The sequence below is a fragment of the Dipodomys merriami genome, unplaced genomic scaffold (genome assembly GCF_024711535.1).
Source record: "Dipodomys merriami isolate MVZ:Mamm:240054 unplaced genomic scaffold, mDipMer1.0.p SCAF_911, whole genome shotgun sequence".
NCBI classification, from domain to species: domain Eukaryota; kingdom Metazoa; phylum Chordata; class Mammalia; order Rodentia; family Heteromyidae; genus Dipodomys; species Dipodomys merriami.
The window spans coordinates 289,371-308,764 of record NW_027206526.1 but is presented as its reverse complement, the minus strand read 5'-3'; the positions used below and the strand labels follow the sequence as shown (position 1 = coordinate 308,764).

The window sequence follows — 19,394 nt, the reverse complement described above, 5'->3', positions numbered from 1 at the left end:
GAGGCGTGACGGAAATTCACATATGAGTTTACGTCTGCCATTACTAATGATGGACAGTCCCCTCTGGCGTACAATTTGCTTTGAGTTATTAACTAATAATAGTACCATCACAGGGAAATGAGATGGCCTTTGGAGTAAGAATCAGAATATTCCTAACTAATAATACAGGCACTTGTCTTACTGTGCAGTTACACCTCACAGCCCCTTCCTAAGTTGCAAATGCATTTGAATCCACCGCGGACTCCAGGCTGCGTACGTGAGGCGCTCTCCCTTTGAGTGCCGAGCATATCGTGCCACTGTGAGCCCAGGAAAAGATCAAATGTCACGGCATTGTTTCTGTGAATTGTCTTTTACACGCCCTCATAAAGTCAAAACTAGAAATGAAGAGTCAGGGAAAACAGGAAACATTGAGCAGTAGTAGAGGTAAACGAAGCCTGTCCTGGGCCCCGAGTCCCGGGCTCTTCGTCCATGCCGGGGGCCTCACCTGGCCCGACTGGGTGCCGCCTAGGAGCGGGAGCAGATGCAGCGCTACAACCAGCGCATGATGGAGCAGTTGAAGGTGCGGCAGCAGCAAGAGAAGGCCCGGCTGCCCAAGGTCCAGAGGAGCGAGGGCAAGACGCGCATGGCCATGTACAAGAAGAGCCTGCACATCAACGGCACCGGGAGCGCTGCCGAGCAGCGTGAGAAGATCAAGCAGGTGGGCTGGGCCTGGCCACGGGCTCCTGGGTGTGGGGCAGACCCATGGTGACGGGCTGCGCCCTTCCAATGTCGCCGGTATAGAGTAGATGGGGTAGTGCTGGTCCTAGCCCACAGCCCTTTGCTGTGACTTGGGCCCTCAAGATTCCTGCACACAATCGTAGTGCATCCCATGAGGATGTCACGTCATGACTCTGGTGGCAGGGCCTGGGTCTTCACTCAGGATGAGGGTTAAACCAGTGGGGCACAGCCCGACGGGGAGCAGGGGGAGCTGGCCACCGCTGCTGTGCCGGCCAGGTGCCTGGGATGGGGCCTGCAGACGAGGGTGGAGATGGCCAAGGCCCGGCCGGCAGAGCCGGAGTCACAGCCTCAGCCTTTCTCCAGTTCTCTCAGCAGGAGGAGAAGCGGCAAAAGGCTGAGCGGCTACAGCAGCAGCAGAAACATGAGAACCAGATGCGGGATATGATGGCGCAGTGTGAGAGCAACATGAGCGAGCTGCAGCAGCTGCAGGTACCGTCTCCCCCCGGCCCCGTCTGCCAGGGCCGGCAGTGCCCAGGGCCAACCTGCCCTGCCCTGCAGCCTCCAGGTCTCACTTCCATGGCCCTGAGCTGGTCATGGGGTGGTGATGATTCCTGCTTGCAGGATGTGTGAAGAGGACGCCTTGCCCAGGGTCTGCCACAGTGGGCTGCTGCGTTTCAACCGCCGTGTCTCTCCAGGACACGCTGCCTGTTGAAGCCCTTGGAGCCCCCTGGGTCTGTCCCGTGCCTGTGGGTTGCCTGCAGACAGGAAGGGGTTTCTCGCCAGAATCAGGCCGGCACCCAGAGCTCTCCGTGCCCAGATGGCCCCAGGAAGATAGGCCTTGGGGCCCCCTCGTGGCAGAGTGAGGCATTTACACCTGGGGTCTGGGGCCCCTCAGGAAAGTGCACAGGCCACTGAGCCCTTTTGAGGGTCTCCAGAGGGGCACAGAGGCTGGAGGAAACAGAACAGCACTGAAGGCAGGCCTCCTCTTTTGCTGCCCTTTTGAGGGTCTCCAGAGGGGCACAGAGGCTGGAGGAAACGGAACAGCATTGAAGGCAGGCCTCCTCTTTTGCTGCCATGAGGATCTGCGTCGGTCACGCAGCTGTCGCCCCTCACTGCTGAAAGGCTTAACAAAAAGCCCGGAGTGCAAGCTCCGTGCTGCTGGCCTTGTTCCCCATCAAGTCACCTGCCAAGTCCCAGAAACCTCCAGCTTGAAACTCAGGGGCTCAGCCTCCCACCTCCTGGGGTCACGGCACCTGGGCTCTACCTCTCACCTCCCAAAAGCCTGAGGATGGAGGATCCACTAGGACAGTGAGATAAGGATGCAGCTCACTGTCAGCAGGGTCTGCTGTGGGTCAGTTCTGGGACCGGGCCTGTGACTGGCTTCTAGACTCCAACCTGGGCAACAGAGCAAGATACCTGTCCCTTAAAAAACAACACAACACAGATGGTGGCTCCAGCCACCATAGTTTTATTTTCTCACAGCTGTGACACCTGGGAACTGAAGGTCATTGTTTCAGCAGGGTGAGCTTCTGGTGAAGGCCTTTTGTTGGCCTGCAGATGTCCATCTATTTCCTGTGTCCTTAAAAGGTCCCTCCAGGAGAGGTAGGAGAGGAAGGCAGGAGACTGAATTCCAGCTGCTTTCTGGTCTGCCTTTTTGTAAGGCCACCACGGTCGAACCCTTTCCACCTTCTGAAGGCCTGTCTCTAACCCTCCCTTTGGGGACAGGGACTCAACTTGAATTTAGAAAGAACATAATTTAGTCTGTAGAACAGATGCTTAAACAGTGGCTATTACAATGAATATTAGAAGCAACCTAAGTGACCGAAAGTAAGGGAGATTTAAATAAGTATTTAAATATATACCACGTGATATTCTGATTCTGCAAATTGTAGAGATAATATTTGTAATATAACATCAAGCATAGAGAGGGAGAGGTTTTAGAATAATATAGGCAGGCTAGGCTAACCAGTCTATAACCAGATAAAGTGGTACACATGGCCATAATCCCAGCACTTGGGAGACAAGAGGATCATGAGTTCAAGACCAGCCTGCGTGAGATCTTGTCTCGAGAAAAAAAAAAAAAAGCCAGCAACAAAGGGGTCAGAGTCCTACAGGAATTTTGTTTGTGTTCCTAGTAGTTGCTTCTGCCTAGGAGGTTAGGTGACAGTTTACTTGTGACTATTAGTTTTGCTTGTTTAATTAAAACAACATATCTTCATTTCTGAAAATATGAATAAAGCACATTAAAGTTGCAAAACAACTACAGAAATTCTGCCCTGAAGTTTAGCAAGAACTGTCATTGTTAGCAGTTTGTAACAGTTCTCCGGGAACTGCTTTGGCACATGTGTATACAGTGGACTTATATGCAAATATATATATAGTTGTATGCCAAGGGTATTGAGAAGAAAAGATAATGTGGTACATGCAGGATGCTAGCACCCCAGGGCTGTGACAGGAAAGTCTCCGTGCTCTCACACACTTGCTCTGCCTGGTATTTGTCACAGAATGAAAAGTGTCACCTTTTGGTAGAGCATGAGACCCAGAAGCTGAAGGCCCTGGATGAGAACCACGACCAGAACCTCAAAGAGTGGCGGGACAAGCTTCGGCCGCGCAAAAAGGTACCAGCGTGGATGACCGAGGGCTGGGTGGGGTGGGCAAGGACCACTGCTGAGCTACTTCAGGCCTGAGAGTCCAGCTTCATGGGGCTAGTCTAAGGTTCCCATTTCCTCACGGCCTGTCAGGCACTGGCTGCTCTCTGCTCTATAGGCACTTCCAAACAGGAAGCATACCTTCAGGCCTAATGTGGACGTTACCCTCTTCTGCCAGCTGGGGACACTCAGGTGGGGCCTATGTGTGCACCAAGCACGCGCCCCATAGAAAAAGCCCTGTGCGATGAGGCCTGGCTCGCCGGACACCTTCTGTCCTTGCAGTGAGTGGTGTTATGTTCTGCTCACAGGTGCCACCCACACTCCAATGAGCAGAATGACATGAGAGCCAGTCTCCAACCACCCCCCACATCTTATTTTTTGTTTTGTTTTTTGCTAGTCATGGTGCCTGAACTCTGGGCCTGGGCGCTGTCCCTCAGCTCTTCAGCTCAAGGCTAGCGCTCTACCACTTGAGCCACAGCACCACTTCCAGCTTTTTCTAATTATGTGGTGCTGAGGAATTGAACCCAGGGCCTTATGCATGCAAGGCAAGGACTCTACCACTGAGCCACCTTCTCAGCCCCCCTATCTTATTTTTTTTTGCCAGTCCTGGGGCTTGAACTCAGGGCCTGGGCACTGTTTCTGAGCTTCTTTTTGCTCAAGGCTAGCCCTCTTACCACTTGAGCCACAGCACCACTTCTGGCTTTTTCTGTGTATGTGGTACTGAGGAATCGAACCCAGGGCTTCATGCATGCTAGGCAAGTACTCTGCCACTGAGCCACCTTCCCAGTGCCCTCATCGTATTTTTTGAGGAGGTCTCCTGTATAGTCAGGGCATGATCTTGAGCTCAAGACTTTCCTGCTCAGCCTTGGGTGATCATCTCCTGCTTCACCATGCCTCTCCTTCTCTGCTCCCAGTTTGAGCAACCCCATTCTCCCTACCTAAATTTATCTCACATTTATTTCTCAGCCTCTGTAGCAGCTTCTGGCAAGATCAGTAAAAATCGTAGTAGCCAAATCTCATGGAGAAGACTTGATTTGTCCTCCTGGGCTCCCTGCACTTGTGTTTTCTCTTGCTGGCATATCCATGTGCCTGGCCCCTCTGACTGCCCGAGTTCACTCATCCCACACACATGCCCACACCCTTTGCGCTGTGCCCTGGAACTTCAGGATCCAAGTGCTCCTCCACTTGTTTCAGTTGGGAGAGTTGAGCCTGCTGACATTAACTTTAGAACTGAGGTGTGGTACTGTCTGTCATCTTGTTGTGATGCTTGCTTTGCTAGGGTACTCTTCTAGTAGGGTTAGCTTTCGTTGTTTTTAAATCTTCTGATAGGATTCCCTTATGTATCTTTTGCAGTGCTGGTTTAGTAGACATGAATTCTTCTTTTTTTTTTATTGTGAAAATACTGTACAGAGGGGTTACAATTACAAGGGCAAGATAATGACTACATTTTTTTTTTTTGGGGGGGGGGTCCGGTCATGGGGCCTGAACTCTGTCCCTCAGCTCTTCAGCTCAAGGCTAGCGCTCTACCAGTTGAGCCACAGCGCCACTTCTGGCTTTTTTCTTTTTGCTTATGTGGTGCTGAGGAATTGAACCCAGGGCCTCAGGCATGCAAGGCAAGCACTCTACCACTGAGCCAACTTCCCAGCCCCAATGAGTACATTTCTTATCAAGCATTGTAGCCTCCTGCTTTGTTTCTCCTTCCCATCCCATCTCTGCCCCCCCCCCCCCATTCCTTTCTTTTATTTACCATGCAAGGTTTTTTTTACCCCCATGAAGTCTGAAGGATAGGGTCTCTGGATAAGAGGCTAGGCTGGCCACTGTTGTCTTTCAAGACTCGAATTCTTTCCCTGCCCTTCCTGCAGTTAGCAAAAACGCTATTATTCTAATGGGCTTGCTATTGTGGTCACTTGCCCCTCCTTTGCAGCCTAGTGTTTATTCTGTGCATTTAGTGATTTTACTGTAATATGTCTGGGGTTTCTTCTCCGCTTTTGTCTGCTTGAAGTTCTGTAAGCCATCATCACCTGGACGATACTCTCTTGGGACTGGGTGAGTTTTCTATCATGATTTTGTCAAATGGGTTTTCAATACCTTTAGTTTTTATCTTTTTTTTTTTTAATCTATCCCCATTATATATAGATTGGATCTTCTTGTGCATGCCCTTGGTGTCTTCTAAGAAGCAGTCCTCAAAACAGTTGAACCAATGCAGGAACAAATACAGACTTATACAGAGCAACAATGAGGTTTTAGTTGTCCTAGTGTCTGTCTGTGTAGCTTATATACAGCCTTTTCTGAGGTAGCAGCAGTCTGTTTTAAGTGTGAGGGCTTTGCTTCCCTTGGAAGTCCTTATGTGGGAACGAGGCTTTCTAAGTCCAGCTAATGGCCAGTGCCTCTGCAGTTTGACTCAGCAGAGTCCCAAGCCTGCTTAGCGGGCAGGGGCAGTGCTGTCTCCATTCTGTCGTGGGCAGTGCTGTGAGCTTGTCCCTTGGTGTGCAGGGTCTCTGGGGTCCCTCAGCACTTGCTGCAGGCGGCTTCACAGCTGTGGCTCTGGGCATCTGCTCTCTGGCTCAGGGGGTGTTCCCAAGCCTCCTCCCCGCAGACTTCCAGCCTCTGGATTTCTGACTGTAGTCTCCTTCCCAAAGCTTAAACTTTTGTTGACCCCTGATGGCTGTGTTGCCTGCTTTTCTTTCCCAAGCTTCTTATAACTAGTTTAAGTCCAGAGGTTATGCCCAAGTGTCCCATGCACTGCCAAACTGTTTCTACCTCTTGTTCCTGGACTTGGGGACACAGGGTCCCTACTCCAGACCAGTCCTCACCTCTGCAGGCTGGTGGAAAGGTCCTCAGACGGTATTTTCCTGAGGCTGAATTTGGCGATTTCTGGGTGGTTCCCCAGTCAGGAAGCCAGATACCAGTTCCAAACGCCTTTGCTGCTATTCTACCATCCCTGTTGTTTCTCTGTTACTTCCTAGGTCCCCATGAATGCCTTTTCCCATCCTCAGAACCTCACTTTTGTGTCATTGGAGCAGAAAGCGTTGAGTGCTCCATTTGCTATCTTGTTCTCCGTGCCCTCCCTGCCCCTACGTTCTATTACTAGCTACACCCAGCTTGGCTTTGTGTGGGTGTGTGGTGTTTGCTCTGGCTCCAGCCCATTCTGTCTTATTTTATCAGACTTTGATCCTCCTCCTACCTGTGCCTCCCACGCAGATGGGACCACAGGCTTGTGACGAAATGACTGCTTGTGGGATGGAGCGAGCCTCAGTGACTTTCTGAGCTGGCCTCAAACTGCAATCCTCTTTCCACCTCCACCTTCCCAGCAGTTTGGATCACAGGTGTGAAGCACTGAAACTGGCCATTTTTAACGAAGGTTTTCCTTCCTGTGAGCTCATGATGGTGAATACCATGCAGTCTGCTTCCCCTGCCTTCACTCCTGGTGGAGGTGGCAGGAGGGGTGAAGGAGCCACGTTGTCCCTACTCACTCGAGTCTGGGGAAACGCTCGCAAAGTATCACTGGTGGAGGTTTGTGGCTGGTGGGATGCTTCTAGTGCCTTCTGTCCTCTCTCAAACACAGGCTCTGGAAGAGGATTTGAACCAGAAAAAGCGGGAGCAGGAAATGTTCTTCAAACTAAGTGAAGAAGTGGAGTGCCCCAACCCGACCACGCCCAGCAAGGTCACCAAGTTCTTCCCCTACAGCTCAGCCGATGCTTCCTAACGCCTGCAGGGAACTATGACTGGCAGTACGGGGCCCAAAGACCCTCAGCCTCTGCAAACAAGTAACTCAGGACCCCTCCGCCTTGCTTCTGTGCCAGCTCCAGCCAGACCCTTGCTTCTGCTGCCTGCTTCTTACTCCTTGGTGGAGGAAGGCAGTTTACGGTTATCCCTGACCCTAACTGCCCTCATCCCCAGATCCCATTGAGTGGCCAGTGATTGGGACAGCTGTGATCGAGGGCCAGGAGAATGGGTCTGCTGTGGCCTCAAGTCCCTGCCTGTCTTGCAGTCTATGGGCTAGAGCATGCTGGTCACTGGGGTCACTTCAGATGTGACCCTGTGGTGTAAAGCAGCTCTTGCAGTGCAGATAGGAGCCATCTGCCATGCCATTTCTTGGAAGTGCCAGGCTTGATGCCAGTCCCTCCAAGGTGTCCTTACACCCCGGACCTACTTTCTGCTTACAACAAAACTGTTTGTGTGGCTCCTGGTAGGTGGGGTAGTCTGTGGGGAGCCATGCTGGGTTTTGACCTCAATATCCAGAGAAGGCACTGTGTGCTGCCAGTTTGCTGGCCTTTGCCTGGCATCCTGTGTTTAGGGTAAATTCCCTACCTCTTAGAATCCACAGGCCGGCTGCCTGGCTCACACTGCCCGCCCCGCCCCACTGCTGCCTGAAGGTGCCTGGGGAAGGCTCCTTTCCTGGGCTGTGTCCAGGAGGCCCAACGCACATTTCAGACCAAGCTTGGACTTCTCAGGAAGAATGTTTTCTGCCCCCAGGAACATGGCAGAAGCACTCTTGGGCCTTCAGGTTGGCTCAAGGTGTTGATCTTCACAGGCTGCGTTTACAACCCACCATAAGCAAATGCTCCAGCCAGCTTAGTCTGTTTACAAAGCACACCTCTCACCTTGATTTCAAAATGTTCCACTGAAACAGAAAATGAATGGCTTCTTCAGGAAAACAGCTTCTTTTCAAGAACCTTACGGTCCTGACAATGGTGAGGACTCGGGCAATGCCGTTGGTTGTGCTTTGCCGGCAGTGATGTCTGGGAACCCCAAGGTCTTGTTGGCTCCTCCATTCCTCAGGGATAGGGCCCTGGATGTTTCTCTTGATTTCAACGGATGTTTGACAAGGGAGGGCTGGTTGCTGAACAGGCAAAGAGCATGTGGGGTCCTGAATCTTTACTGTGAAGAGGTTCTTGGGACACGGCAATCGGTGGTTTTCTTAAGTCTGGCTTGCTGGATGGGACACAGGCCCCGGGGGAACCCATGTGGGTGGGTGACCAAGGTTTGTACATTGTCCCTGCATCCAGGAATGTGACAAAAGTACAAGTGAGATGCCAATTTTGTGCTTCAGGGAAGGTCTGCTACTGTTCCTCATGCGGCTTGTGGCTCCCAATGCCCAGCTCCTTTATGACGTTGCTGCCTCATTGCTCAGTACCAACTAAGCCCTCCTAGCTGTGCTGTGCTTTTACAGATGAGGTCCGGCCTGGTCCTCAGACTCACCGACAAGCCTACATGCAATGCTCATTGCCAGACGTGCACACAGTATTCCTCAGGCCCTGTACTAAATTTCTGCATCAGGGACGAATGTTTCTCCCTTCAGTCCATTAACTTATATTTCCCTTTATGAAGAAGTTATTTTTACATGGTTTCCAAATTTATGAAATTTTTGTAAAATGTTCTCTTCAAAGTTAACTGTGAGAATGTAAATATGCTTCTAATAAATAAAATAATTTGCATCTGGGGGTTGTTCTTTTGGAATGGGGTAAAAAAACAGGTGTATCTACCCATGTTTACCCAGTAAGAAAGCTTATTTATTATTCTGAGAACCCAGGTGCCTCCGTGGTAAAACTGCAGGTCAGACTCCAGGGTTTCTGTCTCAAGTGATGCACAGCAGGAGAGGGAAAATATGTATCTGGGTATGTTCTCTTCAGCCCTCAGCATCATTTTCCTTTCATAACATGCATTGACCTCCAAGAATTGTATAGGTTAAATCCTCTCAAGAACCTTGGAGAACACTTCATCATTCCTAGTTCACAGATGAGGAAGTAGACCTTGAGCAAGGGTCAGGCTGGGCTCACAACCTCTTCTGACTCGATAAGGCAATTCTGTGATCACAACAGGTCAAGATAGAAATGAGACCCATCCATAATCATGCAAGAACACAGGAATAATGTCTGTGTCACAAAAAAAAATGACTAAACATCTTCAGCTAATTTGAGGGGTTGCCTCAAATTACAGCGCTAGCCTCATTCCTTCAGATAAGATTTTCTGAGATGTCCAACCCCAGAGTTACCTCTATTCCTGACTGCACCCACCCCAGGGCAAAGCCCTGCTTCCTTAAAACTTACCACATTCCCCTAAGACCTGCAGAGAGGCCTGAGTTCTCCCTCAGGGCAGCTGGCAGGAAACTACCTTGCTCCTGGGGAAGTGCTCAGGAAAAACTCAGAGACTTGGTGGAAGTCCCGTGGTAGAGGCAGAGCTCCAGAAGGTTCCACTTCTTACTCCTAGTTGTCGCCTGCTCTGCAGTGAAGCTCCATGAGAAAGGGGCTCAGTTATGTTCAGGGCTGGTCACCAGCGCTCACAGCAGTGCAGCAGATGCTGCTGGAAAGTTAAAAACAATACTTATCTTCTGAACAAGAGAGCAAGAGCTCAATTTGCCCAGGACCCTTCTCATCCCTCGGCTGGAGTGGGAAGACAGCTGCAGGCCCCCTCCTCCTTCCCATCTGCGGCCAGCGCCCTGCCCTGCCCAGCCAGCTTCCGGCTCCCCTTCCACCTAGGTGTTCCCCGACCGAGGCTGCGGCCCTCCCCTGTCCCGGGGAGACCCCCCCCTGCCCTCTCCCCGGGTGGACCCCTCCTCCCCCGGTGCACCCCCCCCATAGGCCCTCCACTCTGGACGCCCTCCTCCCCCTGTGCACCCCCCCACCCCCGTGCGCCCTCCCCTCTGGACGCCCTCCTCCCCCTGTGCACTCCCTTCCAGGCGCCCTCCCCTCTGGATGGCCTCCCCCGGTGCACCCCCCCACCCCTGTGCGCCCTCCCCTCTAGACACCCTCCTCCCCCTGTGCATCCCCCCCCCACCTCCGTGCGCCCTCCCCTCTGGACGCCCTCCTCCCCCTGTGCACTCCCCCCCCCGCGCCCTCCCCTCTGGACGCCCTCCCCCCCTGTGCACTCCCCCCCACCCCCGTGCGCCCTCCCCTCTGGACGCCCTCCCCCCCTGTGCACTCCCCCCCACCCCCGTGCGCCCTCCCCTCTGGACGCCCTCCTCCCCCTGTGCACTCCCCCCACCCCCGTGCGCCCTCCCCTCTGGACGCCCTCCTCCCCCTGTGCACTCCCCCCCCCCCCGGGCTCCCTCCCCTCTGGACGCCCTCCCCCCCTGTGCACTCCCCCCCACCCCCGTGCGCCCCCCCCTCTGGACGCCCTCCTCCCCCTGTGCACCCCCCCACCCCCGTGCGCCCTCCCCTCTGGACGCCCTCCTCCCCCTGTGCACTCCCCCCCCGGCTCCCTCCCCTCCGGACGCCCTCCTCCCCCTGTGCACTCTCCCCCCCGGGCTCCCTCCCCTCCGGACGCCCTCCTCCCCCTGTGCACTCTCCCCCCCGGGCTCCCTCCCCTCCGGACGCCCTCCTCCCCCTGTGCACCCCCCCCGGCTCCCTCCCCTCTAGACGCCCTCCTCCCCCTGTGCACTCCCCCCCCCCGCGCCCTCCCCCCCTGTGCACTCCCCCCCACCCCCGTGCGCCCTCCCCTCTGGACGCCCTCCTCCCCCTGTGCACTCCCCCCCCCTCCTCCCCCTGTGCACTCCCTCCACCCCAGGGCTCCCTTCCCTCTGGACGCCCTCCTCCCCCTGTGCACTCCCCCCCCCCCGCACCCTCCTCCCCCTGTGCACTCCCCCCACCCCCGTGCGCCCTCCCCTCTGGACGCCCTCCTCCCCCTGTGCACTCCCCCCCCCCGGCGCCCTCCCCTCTGGACGCCCACCTCCCCCTGTGCACTCCCCCCCCCCCCCGGCTCCCTCCCCTCTGGACGCCCTCCTCCCCCTGTGCACTCCCCCCCCGCTCCCTCCCCTCTGGACGCCCTCCTCCCCCTGTGCACTCCCCCCCCCCCGGGCTCCCTCCCCTCTGGACGCCCTCCCCCCCTGTGCACTCCCCCCCCCCCGGGCTCCCTCCCCTCTGGACGCCCTCCTCCCCCTGTGCACCCCCCCACCCCCGTGCGCCCTCCTCTCTGGACGCCCTCCCCCCCTGTGCACTCCCCCCCACCCCCGTGCGCCCTCCCCTCCGGACGCCCTCCTCCCCCTGTGCACTCCCCCCCCCGCGCCCTCCCCTCTGGACGCCCTCCCCCCCTGTGCACTCCCCCCCACCCCCGTGCGCCCTCCCCTCTGGACGCCCTCCTCTCCCTGTGCACTCCCCCCCCCTCCTCCCCCTGTGCACTCCCTCCACCCCAGGGCTCCCTTCCCTCTGGACGCCCTCCTCCCCCTGTGCACTCCCCCCCCCCGGGCTCCCTCCCCTCTGGACGCCCCCCCCCCGGGCCTGAGCCCAGCACTCACCACGCACGCTCCTCCACACGCTCCTCGCCACCGTCCACCTCCGCTCAGCAACCCGCGGCACGACCGCGCGCGAGCGGCCGGCGTGGAGCGGCCTGGCCAACGTGGACCGCGCATGTCCGGAAGTCGGCGCACACGCAGCGGCGCCGCCGCGCCAGGAGTCGCCTCAGAGTTTCCGTTCCGGGCTTCCCCGCCCGGAAGTCCGCGGCGACGGCCGGAAGGAGGGCGCGCGCAGGGCCTGCCGGGACTCGTAGTCGCGGCGCTTTGGCGGCCCGGCCTGAAGGAGCCCGAAGCCCCTGGGTGGGAGCCGCGCCCTCGCCGTCCAGCCGGCCCCGCCGCTCCGCCGCCGTCGCGGCCGCCGGGCGGGAGCTGCCCGGGCGGCCCCTCGCTCCCACCACGCCCCGGGGCCGCGGCGGCCGCTGGGAGCCGTAGTCCGACGCCGCGCACTGCGCCGGCCGAGCAGAGGGCGGAGCTGCCGGCGGCCCGGGCGGGCGGCAGCTGGAGTGGGCGCGATCGCCGCCGCCGCCGCCGCCGCCGGCGCCTCCTCTGCCCGGGCCGTTCGCTGTGCGCGGGGAGAGCGAGGCGGGGCCGCCATGGAGCCCGACTCCGTGATTGAGGACAAGACCATCGAGCTCATGGTGAGTGCGGCCGCCGACCGTCCGCCTTCCGCCCGTCCGGCCGGGCGGGCCTGCGTCCGCGCGAGGCCCGCCCCGAGTTCCCCGCCGCCCCGGCCCGGCCCGGCCCGGCCTCGGCGCGGCTCCCCGCCGCCCGCGCCCTCCGCGCCCCGGCCCCCCTCCCGCCGCCTGTTCCCGCCGCGGGCCTCGGCTCCTCGCCCTCCGCCTCCCGGCCGCTCCGCCGGAGGAGCGCGGGAGGAGGAGGAGGAGGCCGGCGGCGCCGCCCGGGCCGCGGTCCGGGCCTCGGCGTCCAGGCCCGGGCGTCCCGCGGGGTCAGGCCTCCCGGACAAAGGGAGGGCGCTGCCCGGGCCCGCGGAGGCGCGGGGGGCCGGCCCGGGGCGGCCGCGGTCCCGCCCGCCGCCCCCAGCTGCCTCGGCCTCGCCGCTGCCGCCCGCGGGGCCCGGGCCGCCGAGAGCTTCCGCCGAGGCGGTGACGACCGCGCCGCGGCCCCCGGCGGCCCCGCGCGGTGACCTCGGCGCCGCTTCCCGCTCGGGCGTGCGGGCGCCGCGGGGCCTGTGCGGCGCGCGGCCCGAGGCTGCGGCCGGGCCTCCCGGGGCGAGCCCCCCGCGGGGCCGAGGCGGACACGTGCGCCCGGCCGCGGGGGCAGCGGCGGGCCTCCCGGGCAGCGGCGCCCGCACCCCCCGGGCGGGCCGGCCCCCGCAGGCCTGCTCGGAAGGGAGCCCCAGCAGCTCCTGAGCGCGGGCTCCCAACTAGGAGCCCTCGGCCTACATTGGCTCGCCTGCCCTGCTCCCAGCTCGAGCCCCGACTCCAGGTTGGGGTGCAGCTCGGCGTCCAAGCCCAGCACCCCGCCGCTTGGCCTCACAGCATAGTTCTGGTCTGCGGTATCAAGAGAGATGTCTGACATTTAGGGACAGTATAAACTTGGACTTTAAACAGGATTGTCAGAAGCTTATCAAAGATTATGATCATTTGAAAATGACTTTTTAAGGATTTTAACATTCCTTGAAAGAGATAAGTTGAGACCTGGCACTTTTCATAAACATGTTTGTGAAACTAAGCACAGGTGCCTGTCCGCAGATTGAGAAAATCCAGGGTCAAATTCGGGAATGATTTGCATACGTCTTTCCCTGTGTAAGTGAGTTATCAGACCTAGGTCGGAATGTTTTTAATACTGACTTCAAGACAATATGATTGAAGAAGGGGTTAAACCGATGGTATTTTGAAAGCCCAGAGCATGAAATATTTTAGATTTTTATGAGTCTGTTTCAGTACTCAAATATTTATGATTGTGCTGTCTGTACTAGTTTGGTAATGGTTACCAAGATAACTTTCATGTGATATTTCAGCATAAACTGTCTTTTTTTTTTTTAAATCATCATCCCTCTGTTTTAGTTAGATTTTTGAGGTTCTCTCCCCCCCTTTTTTTTTCCCTCCTCTCTTCTCTTTGTCATGGAGCTTAAATTCAGGGCCTGTGCCCTGTACTTTTGCTCAAGGCTAGTGCTCTACCACTTTGAGCCACAGTGCCACTTCCAGTTTTCTTGTGGTTAATTGGAGGAACTTTTCAGCTCCAGCTGGCTTTGACCCATGATCCTCAGATCTCAGCCTCTTGGACAGCTAGGATTACAGGCCTGAGTCACTACCACCTACTTCTCTTTCTTTTTTGTTGGAGTGCTAGGGATTGAACCAAGAGCCTGTTGTGCCAGGCAAGCAGTTTACCACTGAATCCACTCTACCTCCAGCTCATTTTTTTTGGTAAGCTTAAGAGAATATAAAGTTTGGGTCCAGATGTATCTTAGTGGTAGAGTACAAAATAAGTTGCTTTTGAGAATCCCTGGTTTTGATCCCTAATATGGAAGTAGAGTGGAGGGGCAGCAGAAGAGAGATAGTAGTAGCAGAATAATTGCATCTCCAAAATGCACTCCCTCCCCGTCCTGCCTGAGGGTTGGGTTTATAAAAGACACTTCTCCCTCTGACCTGGGTAGGTTCAGTCTCTGTAACTTCTTGATTGACACAACTGAATGTACAGTTGCTGATGTTTCAACCACCATGTAGACTTTTATGGCCTACTTATGGGCCTATTTTTTTTTGGTCGGTCCTGGGGCTTGAATTCTGGGTGCTGTCCCTGAACTCTTCAGATCAAGGTGAGTGCTCTACCACTTGAGCCACAGTGCCACTTCCAGTTTTCTGGTGGATATTTGGAGATAAGAGTCTTACCGTATTTCCTGTCTGGGCTGGCTTTGAACCTCGATCCTCAGATCTCAGCCTCCTGAATAGCTAGGATTGCAGGTGTGAGCCACCAGCACCCTGCATGTTTTTTTAAGTCTGACTTTAGTAACATCAGATTTATTATGAATAAGTTAGATGAAAAGTAATCCATTTTGGAAATACATACACAAAATTCATGAGGCTCTGGCTTGTTTGGCAAATTTCACTGGAAAGAATGCAAACTGTGAATTATCTATTACATGATGTTTATTCTTAAGCAATTTTTTATTGTTACTAACAGCTCAGGACCTTGGTTTTGCTTGGTACAGACTGTCTATTACTTGAGATATATTTCCAGCACTTCTTTTCTTTAGTCTTTTTTTTTTTTTTTTTGGATGGGATATTGGTGTCTTTTCCTGGGTCAGTTTAGCACTGTGACCTAAAATAAATAAGAGACGCCACGCCTGGCTTATTTATTGAGAATCTCCGCTACCCCTTCCTTGCCCTCTGCCCTCAAACCTCCTAATCTCTGCCTCCTTACTTTTTTTTTTTTTTTCTTCTCCGTTGGTCCTAAGGCTTGAACTCAGGGCATGGGTGCTTCCCCTGAGCAGTTTTGCTCAAGGCTAGCACTCCACCACTGTGCGCCACTTCCAGTTTTCTGGAGGTTAATTGGTAATTAGAACCCCCCCCCTCTAAAAACAAAACAACAAAAAAGGTGTGCCAAGTGTACTTTAAGATTTTTTTTTTTTGAGACAGTCCCATCCTGTAGCAGTGAGCCTTGAACTTTCCATCTTCACGCCTCAGCCACTGGGATACTTGTACTACTATATTTGGCCAAATATGCTAATTTTAGAGTTGTTGGAGTACAAGGGGGTCATAAAACCAAGGATATGAGAGAAACAGATGAGAAGTTAGTGGAAATTTTTCTTTTTCTTTCCTCTCATTGACTTTCTAATTGGGGTAAATGGGATTCTTCATTGAGTTTATCAAGAGATTGGATCTTTGTTACTATTACCTATCTTCATGTGTGTCTAACTTTCAAAAGGTGATTAAAAAGAGGGTTCAGATGAAATAAATCATATATTTATAGGCCTCATTGAAAGGTTGTGGCTTGAGCATAAGAGTCTGTGCCCATGATTTTCCAGTAGGTTAGGTGTTCTTTCTGATTTGACAAGGATAAACATGTTTCCGCATACAAGTCTTGGCACTCTTAGCACCTAAGTTGAAGCCTGTGTCATACAAACAGAATAAGCCCAGGAAAATCACTACGCTATTACATAGATTCACAGAATGACATACATACCTTTGAGTTTGGGCTTATGAATTCTAGAAACAAAAGTGTTCTGCTCTATGAACTCTGGGATCTTAGGTTCCACCTTGTGATTCACATTTGCACTTAGTGGGAAAGTATTTGCAATCCTAGTGGTTTGTTCCAATTTGAGCTTCTGTCTCTCTGGATCTCAGGCTCCCTTCTGGCATTTTCTCCCACGTAATTCCTATTCCAGCCAAAGTTGGAGGACCATGGCCTTCCAGTTTTTGCTCCTACTGTCAGCTCTAGTATGAACTGCTCTATGCCCATTTGTTAAACACTCCATACTTCCTCTCTGCCCAAGTTGGCTTAGATCACTACCCAGCAATCTTCTTCTTTTTTTTTGCTTATGCAAATAAACTTCTGTCATCCTGGAAAGCAGAATGGACACTATTTCTTTTGGTGTCGGTTTATCTGATGGGATGAGAGATCTTGTTTTGTATCTGTAGCACTGCCTACAGGATAATGATTGTTAAATAAAATTAATGAATTCAGACACTTTGTATTTTTCTTGTATACAAAATGTTTCTAGTCTTGAATTATAATTACTTGTTTGTATTTCCTATTAAATGATAAACTCATGGAAAGGGGTGGGACATTATTCATTCATCTTCCTCCAACACTTAGCTCCTTTATATGTAAAATGCATTCTTATAGATGTTCATTAACTGTTGAATTACGTTTTCCTGGTGATTGTTTCCATACATTATTTCTTTCTAGAAGGTTTCATCTTTGTTATTAATTCTCATAATAATCTTTTATGAGAAATATACCTTACTGATATTATAAAAACTTGTGGTTGTTCCCTGCCAAAGTCTGTATTTGGTGACCTTTTACTCCTCCACAATGCTCACTGTGTGAGTATCCAATTGATAATAATTTAAATTTATGTTTGTATTTTTTTCCCTGTGCTGTAAAGTCTCTTACACTCTCTGTCTCTGTGTGTGTGTGCACATGCTGGTCCTGGGGTTTGAACTCAGGCCCTGGGTGCTGTCACAGAGCACTTTTATTCAAGACTAGCACTCTACCACTGAGTCATAGCTCTATTGCTGGCTCTTTTGGTAAGTTAATTGGAGATGCCTCAACGGGCTGGCTTTGAACCACAACCCTTAGATCTCAGCCTTCTGAGTAGCTAGGATTACAGGTGTAAGTCATCAGTAGCTTTTGTTAACCTTAAGACAAAGGTGGAGATGGATGGAGGGAAAAGACTGGTGAAGGAAAGTCATAGACATTATAGTAATCATACATAGATACTTAAAGATTGATTTACTATATCCCAGAGTGGTTGCTAGCAAAGATTAAGAAACCAAGTTCATTTTATAGCTATTGATGTGAATTTACAATTGATAAGCACTTCAAAAAGGTTACCTAGGTTTCCTTCTGAGTTGTATTGTTAATTCAATTAGTTGACAATAGCGCTAAACTTGTTGATCAGGAGTGAGCTTGTTAAGTTTCTGCTTGATCACCATTACTTAACAGGAAGTTTGTCTTTGTAGGCAAATGAGAGACCAGGAAGACCTCACATTCCAATAGGCTGTCTGTAACCTTGATCTTAATGCTTTAACCAAAATCAGCTCATAGAGTTCTCTGGCATCAGCAGGAAGTGTTTTTTTTTTTTTTTTTTAAGGAAATTCCCTCTCATACTTAGTCAGCTGTGGAAGTGGAAACACTGGGACATTATCATGAAAAATGGGAGGAGGAGAAAGAGAAGGGTGCTTGTGCTCTGATAAGGGCATCCATGTGAATATAGGAAAGCATTCTCTAGAAGAAAAGCCTCTAGACCCCACTGAAAAACAAAGGTGAGGTGTGAGTGGGCTCTGTTACTGAGAACAAGAGACTCTTCTCAATGCTTTTTCACATGCTTATTTTTGTGCTGGTCCTGGCGCTTGAACTGTGATCCTCAGATCTCAGCCTCATGTAATTCGGATTACAGATAAGAATTATTGGCACCTGGCTTTCTTTTATTTTTAACTAGCTTTGAGAACTAGCAATAAAATGTAAGTTTCTTGGTGATAACCACTTGAAAATGGCACAGAAAGAAGGGCAGAAACAGGAAGAACTTGATTCTGACCCTTGAGTTGGCTTTGGTTAATCTTTGTGTCATTAGCATAAGGTTGGCCACCATTTAGACACTGAAGAAATATTTCCATTAAGGGAAGTGGGAAAAATAAACTTAGGGAATAGGCCAGAGAATTCACAAGTTTCAGAACTCAGTTGATTAATGGAAATTGTAGTTCTCTCTTGCTATCATTTATTCTACTCTGCATTTTAGATATAACAAGTAATGCTTCAAAACTATTGCTTTAGCAGTTATTAGCCACAATTAACTGGACACCTTTGTCAGAATTGGATTTCCAGTTTTTTCTTCTCTCAAGTCACTTAGTGGGGGAGAGAGACTTGATTATTTATATTTTATGTATTCTCTTTTAAGTTGTGAGTAGAAAGATATTTCTTTCCATCTGAACATAATGGTAAAGTTAATCATAACCTGGTATCAGACATTTCAGTGGCTGTTCCTGAAATGTGAAAAAAAATACAACATCTTTTGTGATTGTCTGTGGACCTTAAACATATCTTGGAATTTAAAAATTACTGTGTTCAAGTAGATTTGAGACTGCTAAGCACAAAGACTACTTCAGTACGTGTGTGTGTGTGTGTGTGTGTGTGTGTGTGTGTGTGTGTGTGTGTGTGTGTGTGTGTGTGTGTGTGTGTGTGTGTGTGTGTGTGTGTGTGTTTAATGGTCAGTATTTTGGCTCCATGGTAATAAAAGGCTTTTTAAAGTCAGAAGATCCAGAAGATTGCCATTTCATGATGATTGTACCTATTGAGTCACTTAGGTTGAAAAATGTTCTCCATTCTCATATTCATTAATTTAGGACCTTTGAGAATAGAAAGCAGTTTTTTTCTTCTCCAAGGAATCAGTGACCTTTCGGATCCTTGATCTTAGGAGGCAGCAGTGTTCTGTGAGATGTGTAAGGGCCTACCATGTAGTAGAACTATATCGTAGGGAAAGTCAACTCTCCTATTCTTTTGAGAATTAAATCTGAGTAACTGATGTAAAGGGTCTGGGCCATTAGCAACCTCCCTCCCATCCCCCCCTCCCAGCCTGGGCAGTGTCCCTGAGCTTCTTTTTGTTCAAGGCTAGCACTCTACTACTTGAGCTACAGTGCCCTTCTGGCTTTTTCTGTGTAAGTGATACTGAGGAATCGAACCCAGGGCTTCCTGCATGCCAGGCAAGCACTCTACCACTGAGCCACCTTCCCGGCCTAGCAACCTTTCATTAAAGAAGTAAGTTTTATTCAACTGCTGCCCGGGTACTTTGGCAGTAGTGTGGCAGTTGAGGGAATAGCAGATGAGTGAGCAAGTAAACTCAGTTTTCTAAATTTGTATGCCTTTTCCCTCTCCCTAAGAGTTTGTTTAGAATTTGTAGTCCCAATGAGAAAGTTGGTATGGTAGAAAACCAATGTTGATAGAATATGGACTGGGCTTAGGGTGTGAAGGTGTCATCTATCAAATTGTTTATTAGTGTTTGTTATTTTCCTGTTTACCTGTGACTGGCCATTGGGGGTGTAGGCCTGTATTGAATCAAACGCTCATTCTTGTCATTACTTAAAACATGTTGTACACTCCAGCTGGGCACCAAGGACTTG

General features: G+C 52.1%; 2 protein-coding genes and 1 long non-coding RNA gene across 11 annotated transcripts in view; 2 read left to right on the top strand and 1 right to left on the bottom strand.

Annotated features, from left to right (window-relative positions):
- Positions 1 to 8,803, top strand: part of LOC138821406 (serine/threonine-protein kinase 10-like) — a 54,643-nt gene extending 45,840 nt beyond the window's left edge. For all 4 annotated transcript variants that reach the window (XM_070013610.1, XM_070013613.1, XM_070013611.1 and 1 more), the window contains 4 exons: positions 509 to 697; positions 1,081 to 1,206; positions 3,222 to 3,335; positions 6,931 to 8,803. In XM_070013610.1, the coding sequence (XP_069869711.1) occupies positions 509 to 697; positions 1,081 to 1,206; positions 3,222 to 3,335; positions 6,931 to 7,071 (570 nt within the window). In that variant the 3' untranslated portion in view covers positions 7,072 to 8,803. The remainder of the gene's footprint in view (positions 1 to 508; positions 698 to 1,080; positions 1,207 to 3,221; positions 3,336 to 6,930) is intronic.
- Positions 8,804 to 8,823: 20 nt separating this feature from the next.
- LOC138821407 (uncharacterized) lies at positions 8,824 to 11,698 on the bottom strand. Its single transcript, XR_011370144.1, has 3 exons — positions 11,599 to 11,698; positions 9,416 to 9,668; positions 8,824 to 9,172 (listed from the first exon to the last, which is right to left on the bottom strand). It is a non-coding gene; the product is annotated as an uncharacterized lncRNA (long non-coding RNA).
- Positions 11,699 to 12,052: 354 nt separating this feature from the next.
- LOC138821409 (F-box/WD repeat-containing protein 11) overlaps positions 12,053 to 19,394 on the top strand; it is a 99,831-nt gene continuing 92,489 nt past the window's right edge. For 3 of the 6 annotated variants that reach the window (XM_070013619.1, XM_070013617.1, XM_070013618.1), the window contains exon 1: positions 12,054 to 12,233. In XM_070013619.1, the coding sequence (XP_069869720.1) occupies positions 12,189 to 12,233 (45 nt within the window). In that variant the 5' untranslated portion in view covers positions 12,054 to 12,188. Of the gene's footprint in view, positions 12,234 to 19,394 lie in introns of all 6 variants that reach the window. The other 3 variants (XM_070013615.1, XM_070013614.1, XM_070013620.1) reach the window with 2 other exon arrangements.